This window comes from Phoenix dactylifera, chromosome 4 (assembly GCF_051530095.1).
Source record: "Phoenix dactylifera cultivar Ajwa chromosome 4, Ajwa_hap1_PhDact_Kaust_v1.1, whole genome shotgun sequence".
In the NCBI taxonomy this organism is placed as follows: domain Eukaryota; kingdom Viridiplantae; phylum Streptophyta; class Magnoliopsida; order Arecales; family Arecaceae; genus Phoenix; species Phoenix dactylifera.
Genome location: NC_143193.1, coordinates 47167372 through 47183429, shown reverse-complemented (window position 1 = coordinate 47183429; position 16058 = coordinate 47167372). Strand labels below are relative to the sequence as shown.

At 37.1% G+C, this 16058-nt stretch overlaps 1 protein-coding gene across 1 annotated transcript; it reads left to right on the top strand.

The window, feature by feature from the left end:
• Window positions 1-454: 454 nt before the first annotated feature.
• On the top strand, window positions 455-15004 carry LOC103714835 (U1 snRNP-associated protein usp106-like). The gene is made up of 13 exons (XM_008802265.5): window positions 455-749; window positions 1273-1325; window positions 1872-2040; window positions 2133-2196; window positions 5276-5355; window positions 5535-5691; window positions 6330-6391; window positions 6612-6674; window positions 7676-7734; window positions 8056-8137; window positions 10830-10879; window positions 11024-11284; window positions 14674-15004. The coding sequence occupies exons 1-13, from the start codon at window positions 603-605 to the stop codon at window positions 14699-14701; spliced, it is 1275 nt and encodes a 424-aa protein (XP_008800487.3). The 5' UTR covers window positions 455-602; the 3' UTR covers window positions 14702-15004.
• Window positions 15005-16058: the final 1054 nt, after the last annotated feature.

The window sequence follows — 16058 nt, the reverse complement described above, 5'->3', positions numbered from 1 at the left end:
CTGGAACGGACGATTCATATTTGACGAGTACGAATATATTTAATAAAATTGAAAAATAAAGCATCTCGGAGTACCCGAAATAGCTTCTCATTTCTAGCCCATACAGTATCACGCGTATGATTAGCCACATAGGCGGCCATCCAATCCACATCTTTATTAGTTTTATAAAAAGCATGCTTGGCCTGGAGCTCGTAAATGATATTAGTTTTGCACCAACTATTTTGGATCAAATGCTGGCGTGACATGGTCTGGGCACGCCAGACAGGTCTTTTCCAATACTTGTGCCCAAAAAACAAAGTTATCCAAACCCCCCTTCCCATCAAACAATCATGGCCGTACGTTGCCGCATCGAACGGTTGGAGGGCGGAGATTCTAACCCAGAACAGGGAGCACCGGTGAAGTCTTCCGCAGAATTTTAGTGCCGGTAAGAGACTCACACCGAATCAAAGAACTCGGCCATGTATAAATTGCGACTCATCTCGCTAATCGGGTGTCCTTCCTCGTTTGCCTCTCGGATCGGTCTCTCTGTTACTCTTCTCCCCTCTTTCTACTGAGCGACTGTCGGAAAAACCCTAACCCTAACGGTAAACCTAACCCCAGCCATGGACGCGATCAGGAAGCAGCTCGACGTCCTCATGGGGGCTAACCGGAACGGCGACGTCATGGAGGTGAAACGCAAGTACTACGACCGCGACGTCTGCCGTCTCTTCATGGCTGGCCTTTGCCCCCACGACCTCTTCCAGCTCACGGTCCCGATCTCAAACCCGAGCCTATTTGATGCCTACTCGATCTCTCTCTCTCTCTCTCTCTCTCTCTCTCTCTCTCTCTCTCTCTCAATCGGCATAGGGTTCACATTAGTTTTCAATCTTAGGATTTCTGATTTGATACTCTAGTAGCGATTTTGGGGTTTGAGGTTAATTCTATTTCCACTGCCGTTTGCTTATTTATCTCGTTTTATCGACGAAAACCATTGACTTGTACTCGTGTTTGTTGTATTTGATTGGTTGTCTTGAATTCTCTATCAATTTCAGGTTATTCTGTTAGATTTCTACAAAGGCGTTACATTTTTTAACATATGTTTACTTTTTATACGATGATCATTGTCAACTTATTTGGATTTTAGTTGGATATTTTCATGCGCCTGTTTAAAAAGTGTAAAAATGTTGGGCTTGGGGACGGCAATTTTAACTATGGATTTGATCACTTTGATGTATTTTGTAATATTTGTTGTTTAAACTGACATCATGATTCTGGTCTTTGGTTTTACCTCAGAAAATGGATATGGGTCCTTGTCCGAAGGTGCATTCTTTACAGCTGAGGAAAGAGTATCCTTTGCAATACCACAATAAAAGTCTGTACGTTCTTTTTGTTATTAAATATATCAATGTTGATACAGCAAGTTATGTTCCTGAATTTATAATTCAAATTACTGCGACTGTGGGCCAATAATTCTTAAAGCTTTCAGGGATGAAGCTTTAATATAAAATGTTGACGAGGTTATATATTTTATACAATGCATTATTTGTCTTGGGTACCATTAATTATTATCCATGGAAGCTGTTCTGCTGTAGCTGGCATGGGGCCTTGTCACCTTTGTTATGGTTATTTCTGCATCTTTTATGTAAATATTAAGTAAATTCTAGCATGTGGACGTTGTTATTCATTCTAGGTTTCCATTATTTATGGGCTTTGTCTGAGCCACTGTCTAAGTGAAAAATCATTGCAGTGTGTTCCTGTTAACCTTGTTTGCTGATCTTTCTTTGCCATGCCTCGGAGAAACATCATGCCATGTGTTTATAGTATTTCCTTATTTGTTTAGTGAGGTGCTTTTGAAGCAACGTACTCTGTTGTTCTTCCTGAACACGTCATAGGTATGAAGAAGCCAAAGCAAAGGGCATTCATGATTTTGATAGAGAACTGGAGGATATGATAGAAAGGCTAATTGTTGAATGTGAAAGGAAAATCCAGAGAGCCCTTAAGCGTCTAGAGGAAGAGGATGCCAAAGCTGCTATTGCAATATCCGTATCAGAAGTTACCCAGGTACTTGCTGCATTCCTTTTGACCTTGTACCTTTCCATTTGGTGATGATCTTACTAAAACTTTGCCATGGAACTGTTTATTATGAAATACAGACACCTGAGGCCATGGAGTTGTCAAAGCAAATCAAGGAGAAATTGAAAGAAGCTGATGCTTTTGGTAATTCACTTAGCCAGTCATATAGATGATCGAGCTTACATGGACATTTGCAGTCTTAACCATTGTCACATGTTAAAAATGAAGATGATTAATTTGTACTCCTGTGCACTTCTGAAGTTCATCATCGCATTTGTTAGCATATTGGCTAGATTATCTGGAAACTGATATGGCTGGATATGCAATTACAAAATGTTAGCGATAGATTTGAGTTCTTTATTGGGCAAAGTTGCAACAATCAAATTAACTCTTTTATGTTGCATCAACAATGAGCAAGATCTCAAGCATTGCTCCTTATTGTTCTTGTGTCAACCAATTTAAAAATATGTGGTTGTGTACTATGTTGAGCTGATTGTTGTAATGCTCTCTCCTCTTTATTGCCACGCTTTAAGTTCTCTGTTGGTCTTCATTTCAAATTATAATTCTTTTTCCATTAACCTAAGGGGATGGGTCTATTATGCAACAGACAATAGGTCCTTGCAATTTCATCCAAACATGGTAAAGCTTTATTAGATATATCTTTATTTACCTTACTGATTTTCTGTATAACAAATTATGCATGGAGAAAATGATCAAACCTTGGACCGTCTTGGCTTTTGGATTTGATCAGGCCTAATTTTTAATTTTGTTATGGTAAGTGTTACATTAATATTATTTGTGATAAATCTTTGAGCTTGTGAGAATGCAATGCTTCAAATCTTTTCTTGATAAGCTAATTTGGAAAAAAGTCCTAGTATGGAGCCATGCTTAATCTACACAAATATGCGGGCAAATTATGCTGATATTGTTTTTATGTGTAGCATATGGGGGACCCATCTAACCTGGCATATGGGGACCCATCTAACCTGGCACATGGGACCCATCTAACCTGGCATATGGGACCCATACAGATAAGGAGTTGCTGTGTGGTGCTTGTTGCATGTAGGCATTTGTAGATCCAACATGGTTCATCCTATCATTGTCTCATCAGTTAACTATATATCTTCAACTTTGACACCATGAAATCTCCTCTATTTGCGGTCTGTTTGTTAATGAAAATGTGCAAGGCAAAGGAAACAGAAGTTGCAAAATTGAGTGCTTTGAAAAATCTTGGTGCAGTCTATCGCCTCTGAAAGCTATGTTGCCTTAACTATTCGTAGCACTTCAGTTGCTCAGTTTGTTCTTCATGCATATCCTTGATGATCTTAATTTCCGTGTTCTACTGGTGAAACTGCAACATTCTTAGAATTCTCAAGATGGTATTTTTATTTTTATAAATCAATGTGACCCTTATGTTATGTGTCAGTACAAAATTATGTATCACATTTCCCACCTAATTCTTAGTTCCAGATCGGAACCCATCTTGCTCTTGCTCAAATTCACCATCATTCATCTCTAGATGCCCATTTTGATCTTTTATAAATATTCTTCCCTGCCAAATGTTCCTTGCATTAATGTGGTCATCTAAGCCTCACTCACCTGCTGACAAGTTTGAGTTATTCTTCTGGTGCATATCCATTCTTTCTAATTATATTCTTTCTCCGCTTCTTTTTTTCTGTTTGTTTTGTGCAATACTTCTGTATGCTTAAGTAGTGAAGTATAATTTACTTATCTGTTTCATTTAACAATCTTTTTTCTTTTTTGACATGTTTGTGGGAATAATAGATTCATTTCAAGTCATTAATATAATCATAAAATGTCAAATATAACAATTGTAATTTCTATTAAAATGTTATGTGCCATCACCAAATGCTAGTCTGTATTTTCTGATTCCATACAGTTTGTTCCATAACTTACTGATACGAACGTGCCACATTTGTAATCAATTTTTTTCTCGTTCTTTCATAGAGTATCCATTCATTCGATGCTTATCTGATTTTATTTCCTGTTTCCATAAGCCTGTCCGGGCTCTTTTGAGCTGCTCAAGGAATCATTAGCTGTCCGCTTGCGGTTGGATAGTAAGGGTCAAAGAAGGGCAATCACTTGTTATTAGAATCCAGCGTTCCTAAGACCAAAGAATTGGGCTCCAAACATTGTTTGTCAGACCAAAAGGATGGAGCCTGAGGTTTTTTTTTTTTAATTCTAATCCTGAAAGGATCCATTTTTAATAATTTTTGTACGTATATATCATAACATACTTTTTTCATAGTTAATATGGGTGCTATATTGTCATACATAATAATCACTACTATTGACTGTGTGTAGATTCTTAAAACCCATAATCATTCACATGAAATATTGTCTACTAAAAATATTTTTTAACTATTTGTTGTGGGGTTTGTGCTATTCTGAGGGTTGATCGGATTCATGGGGGATTGGTAGATTGGTCAAATCCGACATGCCACAGCAGCACTGCATTGCTATGAGGATATAACAAGGTGCATGAGCAGTGACTTCTAGCATTTATTATAGCCGCACATTTATTCTTGGGGTTTTATGTTGTTGGTTTTTCCAAAACAGATTTTGTGAAAATTAGCGAGACATTATTTTAATAAAGCTTATACGTAGTAGGTTTATACATATCTATATTAAATTACTAATAAATTCTGACAGTAAATTGCAAAAGTAAGACAACTAATCATTTGATTAAAAAACATTCTAATACATGTGTATCTTTTGCGCATCTGGTAACACTAGCCTCATACCTTCTTTAGGCTATGGTGAGCTTAATCATGCCTTGGCTGATTGCATAGTAAGGTGGTTCCACTGAGAACTGGATTGTTTGTTAAATGGATGCTTATGACATTTTGGCTGTTAACTATGTTTCCTAATTTTTTTTTTTTTTTTTTTGGGGGGGGGGGGGGGGGGGTTCAGGCACATGCATACATTGCTTCACAATTTCAATATTCATAATTTATATACATGTACATCCATGTGCCTCTAGGCTTTAGAAGTTGGTTCTTAATGTTAGCTTTTGCTGCCAACTGTTCTGCCTTTTTTCTGCTGTTCTGTTCTTTGGTCATTGTTTTCTTTTAGTGGATTGCATTTTTTTCTTGGTTTCATGTCTATGGTTATTATATGTATTGTGCCTGTTTATCCTTTTCCCATAAACTCTGGGTATTATAATCAATGACTTAGGTGTTTATGAAATATTGTTTTTTAGATTTGGAAGGAAAAACTGACAGTAAAATTCGGACCATGGAGGAGGTTGAAGAGCTTAGAACAAAAAGAGCTGATAAGCAGGTACCTTTTTGCTATACAAGCAATTGACATAATTCTGTTATCCTTGTGAAGTATAATGTTCTTGAAAAGTATGAATTTTTGGAGCACAACTTTTAGTATTGTTTTTTCTGTATCTATGTCTATTGCTACATTTCCAGTCTATGATTTAATTCATTATTTTGTTGTTATTCTCACTGCAGTCGATGCTTCTTCTTGATGCCTTCAACAAAGACAGGGCTTCCTTGCCACAACCACTTCAGAATACCTCTCAATTATCATCAATGCCAGTACCTATTCCTCCAGATCCCCGAACACAAGAAATGATCAATGAAAAACTTAGAAAGGCAGAAGAGCTTGGTATATACACTTTTACCTTTTAGTGGAAATTGTGATCCATAATTATTCACTCCTTGGAATATTTATCAGTTTTGCATTTTTTTAGTAATTAGTAATTTACTCCAAGTAACTTTAGTTTCCAGCCCTTCCCAAGTTGATATTCTTCTATTATGTCAATTATAAGGCAGTTGATCAAACATGCAGTTGCTTTTCATCTTTGTTTCTGTCTGATGCTACAGCTATTCACTAATGTATTTGATTTAGCTCTGATTTTCTTGTGTTACTACACAAACCCCGATGACAATAGGAATTCTTATCTCATAAAGGAAACATATATATTCTCTTGTTATATATCTTTATCTAATTAACCTGATATAAACATTTTGCTTGCTGACAATATATGGGTTTATGATGCAGTTCCAGCTGGTCTGATGTTTTTACGAGTGTTAAACTTTCTTTTTTCTTTTTTTTTTTTTTGCATGCAAGAGAACTCATTAAAAATGGTTCTACTTATGTACACCCTGATGAAGTGGATTGATGGGCAGGTTGAGCATAACTGTTTAAAGCATTATAAGTTAAGCACATTTTATGCTGCTTAATCATCCACAATAGACGATATTTGATTTTCTAAATTGATTGGGATGCTTTTTTATTGGCAGGTGAGAAGGGAATGGTAGACGAAGCTCAGAAAGCTTTGGAAGAGGCAGAAGCTCTGAAAAAGGTTTTTTTTCTTTCTGGACGGACACAAATGAGTTTATCATTTGATCCATCTGTCTAAACTCCATATCAATTTACTTGGAGAGTAGTCCAATGACATCTTTTACTCTTCCAAAAGTATATGATTTGAATTTTTGCCTCCATATGATTTTTCTTAAACTTTTTGTTGTTTTACCATGCTCTTTTGCCCAGAAACCTAATACTTTATCATTTTCATTTTTCAGTTGGGTGCACGCCAGGAGCCAGTCTTAGATTCTTCAAAGTATACTGCTGCAGATGTGCGAATTGTGAGTTCAATCCATGGGTGCATATCTTTCTTATTTGTAACTCTGAATGTTTTTTTATTACTTTTTTTCAAAATTTGTCCACACCCATCCATTTGATACACGTTAGAATTTGCCATATCAGAGAAAGAGTTATTCGTTATTTCCACTGTTCCTGTTGTTGATAAGAACAAAAAAAATCACTTTTTCTTGAATCTTTAGTCCAGTTATAGGATATCAAATAGTGTCTGATCCTTTAATCCAAAAGGCAAAATACTTTATCATGCTGTATGCTCACAAGCATAGATGGGTACAAAGAGCATTAAAGATGACCTAAGGGATATGCCTCTATAAAGATATTATAGTAACTGAATTTATAATTGCATATTCTATTGGCAAGGGAAATTTTTGGGAGATGACCAAAAGTAACCCTCAGGTTTTGTCTAAAAGTTTCGACCCAACCTTACACATGTCCACCCATATGGACAGGATTACACACAACATAGCATTGATATATGTGTCTGTATTTGTGTATCTGTAATATATATATATTTTTTTTGAAAGTGTGATTTTATTATTATCACTATTATTACTTTGACGTTCATGACCTGGGAAGTTTTATATGTAGTATCTGACTTAGGACAGGATCGGATAATTGGGCAACATCTTGAAGTGCAAAAGGCACTGCTCCACAATGTATGTGTCATATGAAAGCAGGACGTGCAATCTCAATATCGAGTCCTAATTTTTCACGTTATTTGTAATTCCTAAATCCCAACTGCTATGTTTATGTGTGTGTATATTTAATAGTTTGAATGAATTAAACTCTGGATTCCTAATTCAGGGCTCAAATGCAATAATTTGACCTTTATTTACTAGTTAATTCATGCATGTGGTGGCTAATCAGTTCCCTAGTACACACCCTTTAGCATTGGTGTTATTGCTGTTGTTATTTGCAATGTGTGAGATGCAAAGTTGATCTTGATAAACATAATGATGACTGACATTTATGATTTATTTTGCAGACTGATCAGAAGTTACGTGTATGTGACATATGTGGAGCATTCTTGAGTGTCTATGACAGGTAAATCCTTTTATTCTCTTGCCCTGTAATTTCAGCTATGTTCCTACAATTCTGAGGGCAAAAGAAGACTAGTGTTTGGGGTTTCAAGTAATTCAGATTTTGACGGGCGCATTATACCTCCTTGTCACCAGCAGGCTTTTGGGCCCAGTTTTACGAGGATTACTTTTGCAGCTAAAGAATGTGCGTGTTTTATTAATTATGCTTGTAGTTATAATTGTCAGAAGTTATGGGGTCACTATACATTATGCAAATCTGTAGGAGGCTTTCAGACTTATGCTTTTAATAGCGAATGTGATATCTTGTTGGTTCTGTGGTATGCAGTGATCGTCGTTTGGCTGATCATTTTGGAGGAAAGCTTCACTTGGGCTATATGCAAATTCGTGAGAAGTTAGGAGAACTGCAGGTTAGTTTTTGCAAATTCTTTTCCTCCTGTTGTCAATAGTTATGTTTTGATTATGTATTATTGTTGTATTCAAATATTCCTCCAGCAGATGGTTTACATGAGACAAGTACACACTGAGAGTGTAATGTGAAGAATTGCACCCTGAATTGTTATAGATTTATTTATTTATGCCTGATGTATTTGTTTTAGTATCAGTTGCATTACATTTCTTAAAATTTAAACTCTTATACATGCTCAGGTGCTGTAATATGTTTCACATTCTTTATACAGTTTCTGAAATTTTAATCAGAGTGGTATTAGGACAAAAGATCCAGCCTTGTGAATAGACTATAATTAAAGTTTTGCTAGATAATTAAATTTAATCTAATCTGGTACATAGAAAATGCAATGTAAAAAACTTGGGTAAAATGTCATATAAAGCTTGCTTATACTAAAATTATATGATAAATGGTGGTATATGGTGGAAAAACAATTGGCGTACATTTGGACCTTGCATTAGAAAAGTTTACTTGGTGGAGCTTACTGTGGTTGCTTTCATAGTTCATAGTAATGCTACTTCGTGTGACATCAACAATTACTGCTATGATGATAGATTTTGGTGATTGTTATGTTATTACTAAGGCTTATAATCTTCTGAGAGTGAAGGCGTGGGGTGATTGAATAGGATATGTAAAACAGTGGCATTTATCTGGCCTGAGGTATTGGGAAAGACTTTTATGGAGGTTGCATCACAACAAAGATCTCATTGCTTAAGTTGTTTTTTTTTATTAAAGAAGTAATTCTGCTTGGTATTAGTGAGTTTTCTAACCTCAACAAGTTGTCAGACAATTTAGTTTTATTCCCTCCCAACATTTTCCTAAATTCAGGATAACCACGATAAGACCATCTCATGCCACTGATGAAAACAAAATGCAAAATAATGGAGTTGGTAGTGTGCTAAATTCCATGACATAGTTTATTCACTTTATTGTCCGCATCATAGATTATGGTGCTGTCCATGCTGGCAGTCATGGATCAGCATCTACTGGTCTAGTGCCTTACAACCATGTGGCATTGCTACGATGCCAGTTGTGTGCAATGCTTCCACACAGCATGATACATACCAGGTCAGTGCTAGCCTGGCATGGGACCGGCACAGAATTCTGTGACCATTGCTTCTTATTCCATGTTGTTTTTTGTATATGTTATTAACCCAGGAAATTCTACACTTGTCCATGATCTCTTTTCTGAGAAGTAGAATGGGAGCTGTTCCAGTTTTCACATAGTAAAATATGATTGAAGCACAATGTTCTCACTTCTATATTTCACTGGCCAATTCATTTCTATCAAGTGTAATTTCAGATTGTAGTGATATGCACCTCACCATGTTGGCCGCTGTCTGCTGTGTTGCACCTACTTAATTCATGACCAGAGGCCTTGTATTTTTTAAAAGAGTTGAATATCGATTAAATACCTTCCTATAAGGGGTTTTACTCATGGTCAAGATTTCCATCATGCTGGATTATATGACTGTGCTCCTTTTGCTTGCTTGAGTATGTCTTTATGTGCTTATTTCATTGCTCCACAGTTTGGTGTTTCATGGGATTGTTTGGCTGTGCATGGATTTGCATATGCCAGTTTATTTATGAATATTAGCTTACATGCATTCACATACACAATCTAGTGCAGATTTGAATGTTACGACCTTGCGGAAGTGCATGCACTGTATTTGGACCCACAGTTAGTCTTTTACATTCTCATAGTATTTTCAGGTGTTATGGTATTTAGAACCCTTAAGCCAAAAATCCCTACTTATGCACCTCAGTATACCTGTACAGAACAGTACTAGTCATATTCTTCTTCATTTTTTTTTTACTTCTGAATCTTTTATTAATTGATGGAATTTGGTCAGTGAATCTTTTTTTTTGTTGGGGGGGGGGGGGGGGTGGTTACCTAGTCTGATATTTCTTTACAGTTTGGTCATCTAGGCAATTTTAGAATGCTATAGCAGGTGCTTTAATTGACCAGAAGCTGTTGTTAATCCTTAGTGAGATCTGAAAAACATGTCAAACTTCTGGGTTCATATTTGTGTTGTTGAAGAGAAGGATGTCTTTGCTGGATTCCTTGCTTGGTTGCTATGATATGCGAACATGTGATTTATCTGTGAATGCTTTTCTAGATTTCTGGTTCTTAAAGATGGTACCACAATTACTGTTTTCTGGGGGTTCCTGAAAAGCTTGTGGTAATGTGCCTTCAGTTTTTAGGAGGCATGACACCGCTGGTGATGGGAAGGTGTTGGTTGGATGGCAATGCTTTAGCAGCATAAATTATTCATTTCTTGCCTACATGCACAGAAATTACTCCTCAAAAACTGTACATACTGCACCATAAATCTTATCTGCCTTCCAATAAATTGTGAACATGCCCAAGAAGATCTTTTCCTTTGATATTAAATGCATCAAATTTAACATTTTGGAAATAATTATTCAACAAGCAGACGAATCTCTTGTTCTTTGTTGGCATTCAATAATATGCACATTTTAATGTTGGTTATATGGAGAAGAAAAAGCTATGGCTGTCAATTTTCTGTTGCAAAGTGTGCTTAGATGTTTCATATCTTCTGTTCTGAGAATTCTGTCATCTTTGGGGATAATGCTTTTTTATGTAATTCAAAGGTTATATGTATGAAATACTTAATCATTTATTTTGTCAGGAAGAGAGAAATAAGAGGCGAAAGTTGGAGCGATCTGAATATGATAGAAGGTACTTATTTCACCAGGTCTTCTGTGAACTTGGGTAGTGCCACTAAGGGTCAAACTCTGTCTTCCTCTCCTCCTTTATTTCCTTGTTTTTCTGGAAAGCAATTCCAAACACACGGATAAAATTTATCACCTCATTCATTTTCAGGTCAAGAGAACAAAGTCAGGACCGTGATAGAGCAGCAAGTAGGGATCGGGACAGAGATAGAGAGGACCGAGGTGATAGTCGTGACAAGGGGAGGGATTATGATCGTAGGAGCAGAGACTATGATCGTCATTATGATAGAGATCGAGGATATGATCGTGACCGAGAGAGAGAATCGGATCGGTCTCGCAGTTATGATTCAAGGAGCCGCCGAAGGTCACGTTCTCATTCAATGGAATGCCCTAGAGATTATGATCGGCACAGGTACTAGTGCAATTATACTAATAATGGCCTACTTTAATTTGTATTCATTATGTTTGATCTGTATTGACTGTGCTGGCAACTGCAATGCCTGTGTAATTCTCATGGTGAAATGTCTTTTAGTTGATTGACTCCTATTGTACAAGTACCGAGGTACATGTTGAAACATCTCTCCCACCAAAGCTGTTTGCTTCCTTCTGGCTACTTGAGTGGTTCCGCCTCCACTCATTTGAAGAGAACAGACAGCTGGAGATGATGAATTGTAGGCTTAGTACAACTATTTCTTCAACCTATAAGTAATCACGACACTTCTTGGTGCATCATGAAAATTATTTAACAGCATTTGCATTGATATGTTTAAATCCGATGAATCTAGCTATCTTGGATGTTTTCTGAGTTCAGATCTTGGATGTTTTCTGAGTTCAGATCTTGGATGTTTTCAGAGTTTAGATCTTATTCTGAAAGCTTATGAAATTTCAGAAGCTGACTTCTTCATGTTTATGCTTGTTTTCATAATTGGCTGTTGTCTGGCTCAATTGTTTGGCTAGGCCATTCTTTATTTTCTTGTCAAAAAAAGTATGCCTTGGCCTTTTAGCTTAACCGAATCACTTCTTATTTGATTTGCACTTAAATTAGGTTCAAATTGGTACCCTGCCCATTTCTTGAATATGTTTCATATTATTTCTCAAGTCTTTAGAGCCTCTTGTGTCTTGTCCTTTTCTCCTCGTTTATGTATTCCTAATGAATTATCGACATCTGAGATTACTCCTGTATGCAAATTTTTTGCTTTTCGTCATCTATTTTGATCTCGTAATTTTTTTCAGATTTTATCTATGCCTCAATGTATGCGACTGTCATGTCCATTGTTGTTTAAAACTGGACCAGACTGGCCAGTCAGACTACAAAACTGGTGAACCAGCCCTCATCCAGTCTGGTTTAATAATCAGACCGGAAATGTATAATTGTCTGGTTTTCGTCAAAACTGGGACCTGGGCAGGCAGAAATCCAGGTCAACCAGGTGCACGGAAAATTGAAATAATAATCCATATGTGGTGATTTGAACTCCTGACCTCTTCTATGACAAAGGATCTCTCAACCACTTAGACATCTTTTGATATTATATCATTATGATGAATTATTGTATTTATATTATGTCAATGTAATTAGATGAAGCTGCTATAAATATGCTGTAAAATAGTAGTCGAATTGTTTCAGCAGAAATTGATGAATTCTATTTCTCTTTAGTAGATTATAAAAAAAATAAATGAACCTCATTTTATTCTTTTGGCTGTTTTGAAAACTATAATATTTATAATAATTTAAAATATCAATGAGTTATATATACTTTTTTACATTGTCTTTTGTGATTCATGATTATGTTCTATTCAAGATACGTTGTCTCAGTACTGGACCTCGTACTGGCACCATCCTAATACAATATTGGTATATAATGCTCAATATGAGGCATGTTCGGTGTACTGAGTGTCAGTATGCCTCTCGTACCACGTACTGATTTGGTACGGTACGGTCAATGCGCCAATGCCGATTGGTCCGTAAACTTTGGTGCATTTATGTTAAAATTAAAGAGGAATTTATATTGTAAATGCATGTCGTTTACAAGTATTTAGAATAGAAAACTTATTAGTAGTTGTATGTTTATATTTATCCAATATTAAACTTTTAAATATATTTAAACGTGAACTCTGTTTGATTGACAGACCTACGGAAAGTCAGCCCAGCTCGACTTTATTTTTGGGCTTGGGCTCCAGTTTTTTGGTCCATTGGACTGGGCCGAGCCTCCATTTTTCAAGCTTGACTAAGTTTGAGCTATTCTCAGGCTTGGACTTACTATACTCGGTGCAACGTGACTCAAAAATATTTTATATTTATTTATTTTATTTATTATATATTATAAATTATATAATTATAATTTTTTAAGTTGTTTTGAAATTAAAATGGAAAATATAATGGGAAAGGGAAAGAAACAAACCCAAAATTCCTAATTCTCTCTCTCTCTCTTCACTTCATCTATACGGACATTTTAATCTCCACCTTAATTTGCATCTCTCTCTCTCTCTCTCTCTCTCTCTCTGAGTGACGGTTGACTTTGGCTGCCCCCCCCCCCCCCCCCCTCCCTCCCTCCCTCCTCTCTTCCTTCCACCAAGCCTTGCTCTCCCTCCTCTCCTTGCCTCTCTCTACTCCTGTCAAGGTCACTCCTGCACTACCACCGTCTCTCCCGCCTTCCTCCCATCCACCTCCTTCCGTGAAGGCTGTCCCCACCTCCCGCCCTGCCCTTGGTTTGATGCAGAACGCCATTGCTTCCCACCCCTCTCTCTTGTGTGCAAGATGGAGACCAAGCCTAGGTTGGCTCAGGCTGGTAGTCGAGCCCGGGCTTTTAATATTTGTGCCAGGTCAAGCTCAGGCTATGGACTTCCGACCCAATCCAGGCTGGGCTAGGCTCTGGACTTTCAACCCAATTTGAGCTGGGCTAGTCTTGGGCTGGGAAAAATTGTCCTGATATAGGATCCAAGCCTAGCCTGAACCCAAGTTGTCCTGACCTGGCCTTTGCTCCGATCTATGGACCAATTGACCTGATAATCTAGTGATGCGGGTCCTTGTCCTTGAAGGTTGTGTCTGGGTCTAATGACTATGATCTTGTCTCTTTGGAAGCACCTATGGTAATGGGGATGATATGCAGAAATTTTTATTGCCGAGCAATTTGTGTCTGGGTCTAATGACTATGATCTTGTCTCTTTGGAAGCACCTATGGTAATGGGGATGATATGCAGAAATTCTTATTGCCGAGCAATTTTGATATCTGTTAAGGAAAATGCTGATGGTCACTTGTTCTCTTATCTGCTCAGTTTACCAATCTTATGTGGTCGTTGGTGATTGGCTGACTGAACCCCCAACCCTTGCCCCCATCCCATCCGTGAGGGTTCCTCCAACAGCTACAGAGGATTGGTGAACTGAGGAGTGACTGGATGGGTGATATGTAGCAGTACTCTTTTAATATTCTGACTTCAATAGTATTTACCGTGTCCTGATTTGCTTTAACTTGTTTGTGGACTTCTTAATCTAGGGAGTACCCAAGATTTTATGATTCTCTACAGTAACTTTGACAAATGTTGTCAGAACTACAATGGTACAAGACTGTTAGTAATAAGTATTAGAAAATAAAATAACAGAAGGATTTCAGGCTAGAGAGGAATTTTGTTATTCTTGTTAGTTTTTATTTGCAAATATATCGTACTATGCAGTGAATGGTCTTTGGAATCAACTCATTATTGGTGGTCTTTAGATGTTTGATGGGGTTAAGGTGTAAAGATGTTGGCCTATAATCTTTATTAAACTTACCTATCTAATTGACTAATTTTTTTCATTATTTGCAGGCGTCATGATCGATACAATCGATACTGAACTTTTATTTCAGGATGGGAGGGAGATATGGAGTGTTGAGGTCTGAATGCGTATGCTATGGCTGGTGTCACGGTGTGGTTTCGTGCCTGTAGATTCAGTTCAGTTGAATACAAACTCCTTTTATCTGGATTTCCCTGGCGGGTGATTCCAGCACTTGTGAAGGAATTTATAAGCCTACTTAGTAGTTGCCTGTTTAATAGCATGAAAACCTTCTTAGGTCGTTTAACTGCTTTTGAAAGTACTCTTTTGTGAAACGTAAAAGATTGGTGCCACTCTGTTGGAAAAAAATTGCATTGACTAGTAGTTTGTGTTTTGGTTGCTTTCCTTTGTGTTTGTTTCTGTTTCTGTAAATCTCTCTCTTCGTGAAATGTATTTGCGTCACTGCTAGGCACATGTAAATGACTAGCAGAATTTGGATACCTTGTCTCCTTGAACAATGCAGAGGCGAGGAATTTGTAAGAAAATTTATATAACTAGAGACCAGGCATTTCAATTGCACAAGGTTGTACTGCGGTGTATTTCTTTTTAAATAAAAAAAAAACTACGTTAATAGATAAACGTTTGACATGGATAAGGATATTGGAAGCATGATTCGGAGATTTACTGGACCGTTTGGTTGTTCTTCGATTTAAGGTGAATGGATAATCATAGAATATGTTTTTTATTTTTATTTTTTTTAATGTTAATCAAGTATTCTGCCTTCCTTCCCTAGAACTCAGTTTTATAGGTTTTTGCAACTGATTTTCTTTTACAGCAAGAGGTTTCATGTAAAGTTTGCCCGATTTCTCATTTGTCTAGGTTATGCGAGCCCATCAGCATTTAAATTCGACACAAAGTCTGCTTGTAGAAAATTCTGTTCTTTTCTCTTTTTTTTCGTTTTCTTTTGGTCGAGATGGTTGTTTTGCCGAGCCGTGGAGCAAATATGGCTGTTTCCCCAAAATTTCCTTGAGGTGCGCGGGGATGACGGATGAGGACTCTCTAAGGACTCTAGCAGGCAGCACTATTAACCTTTCCTATAAACATGCATGGCAACCAAGGAGGTAAGAATCGAGGAAAACCTCTAGGTATGCACAAATAAGGGGTGAGTGTCCCGATTTGCTCGGCTATTGATCAAGGAGATTACTATTTTTGAATCCCTTTCCAAGATTATATTGTCAACCCTCGGTATGGTTGTCATATAATCGAGTCTTTCCTATAGCTACCAAGTATGAGCTACAATGTCAAACGAAGTACCCCGTTCCAGCATTGGGTCCTCCATCTTTCATATTATTATCGAAATTGATTTTAAGAAAATTAGGATCTCAGATTTTTCTAGTTATCAATGACTCTTTCCTGGCAAGTATAAATTCTGAGGCAT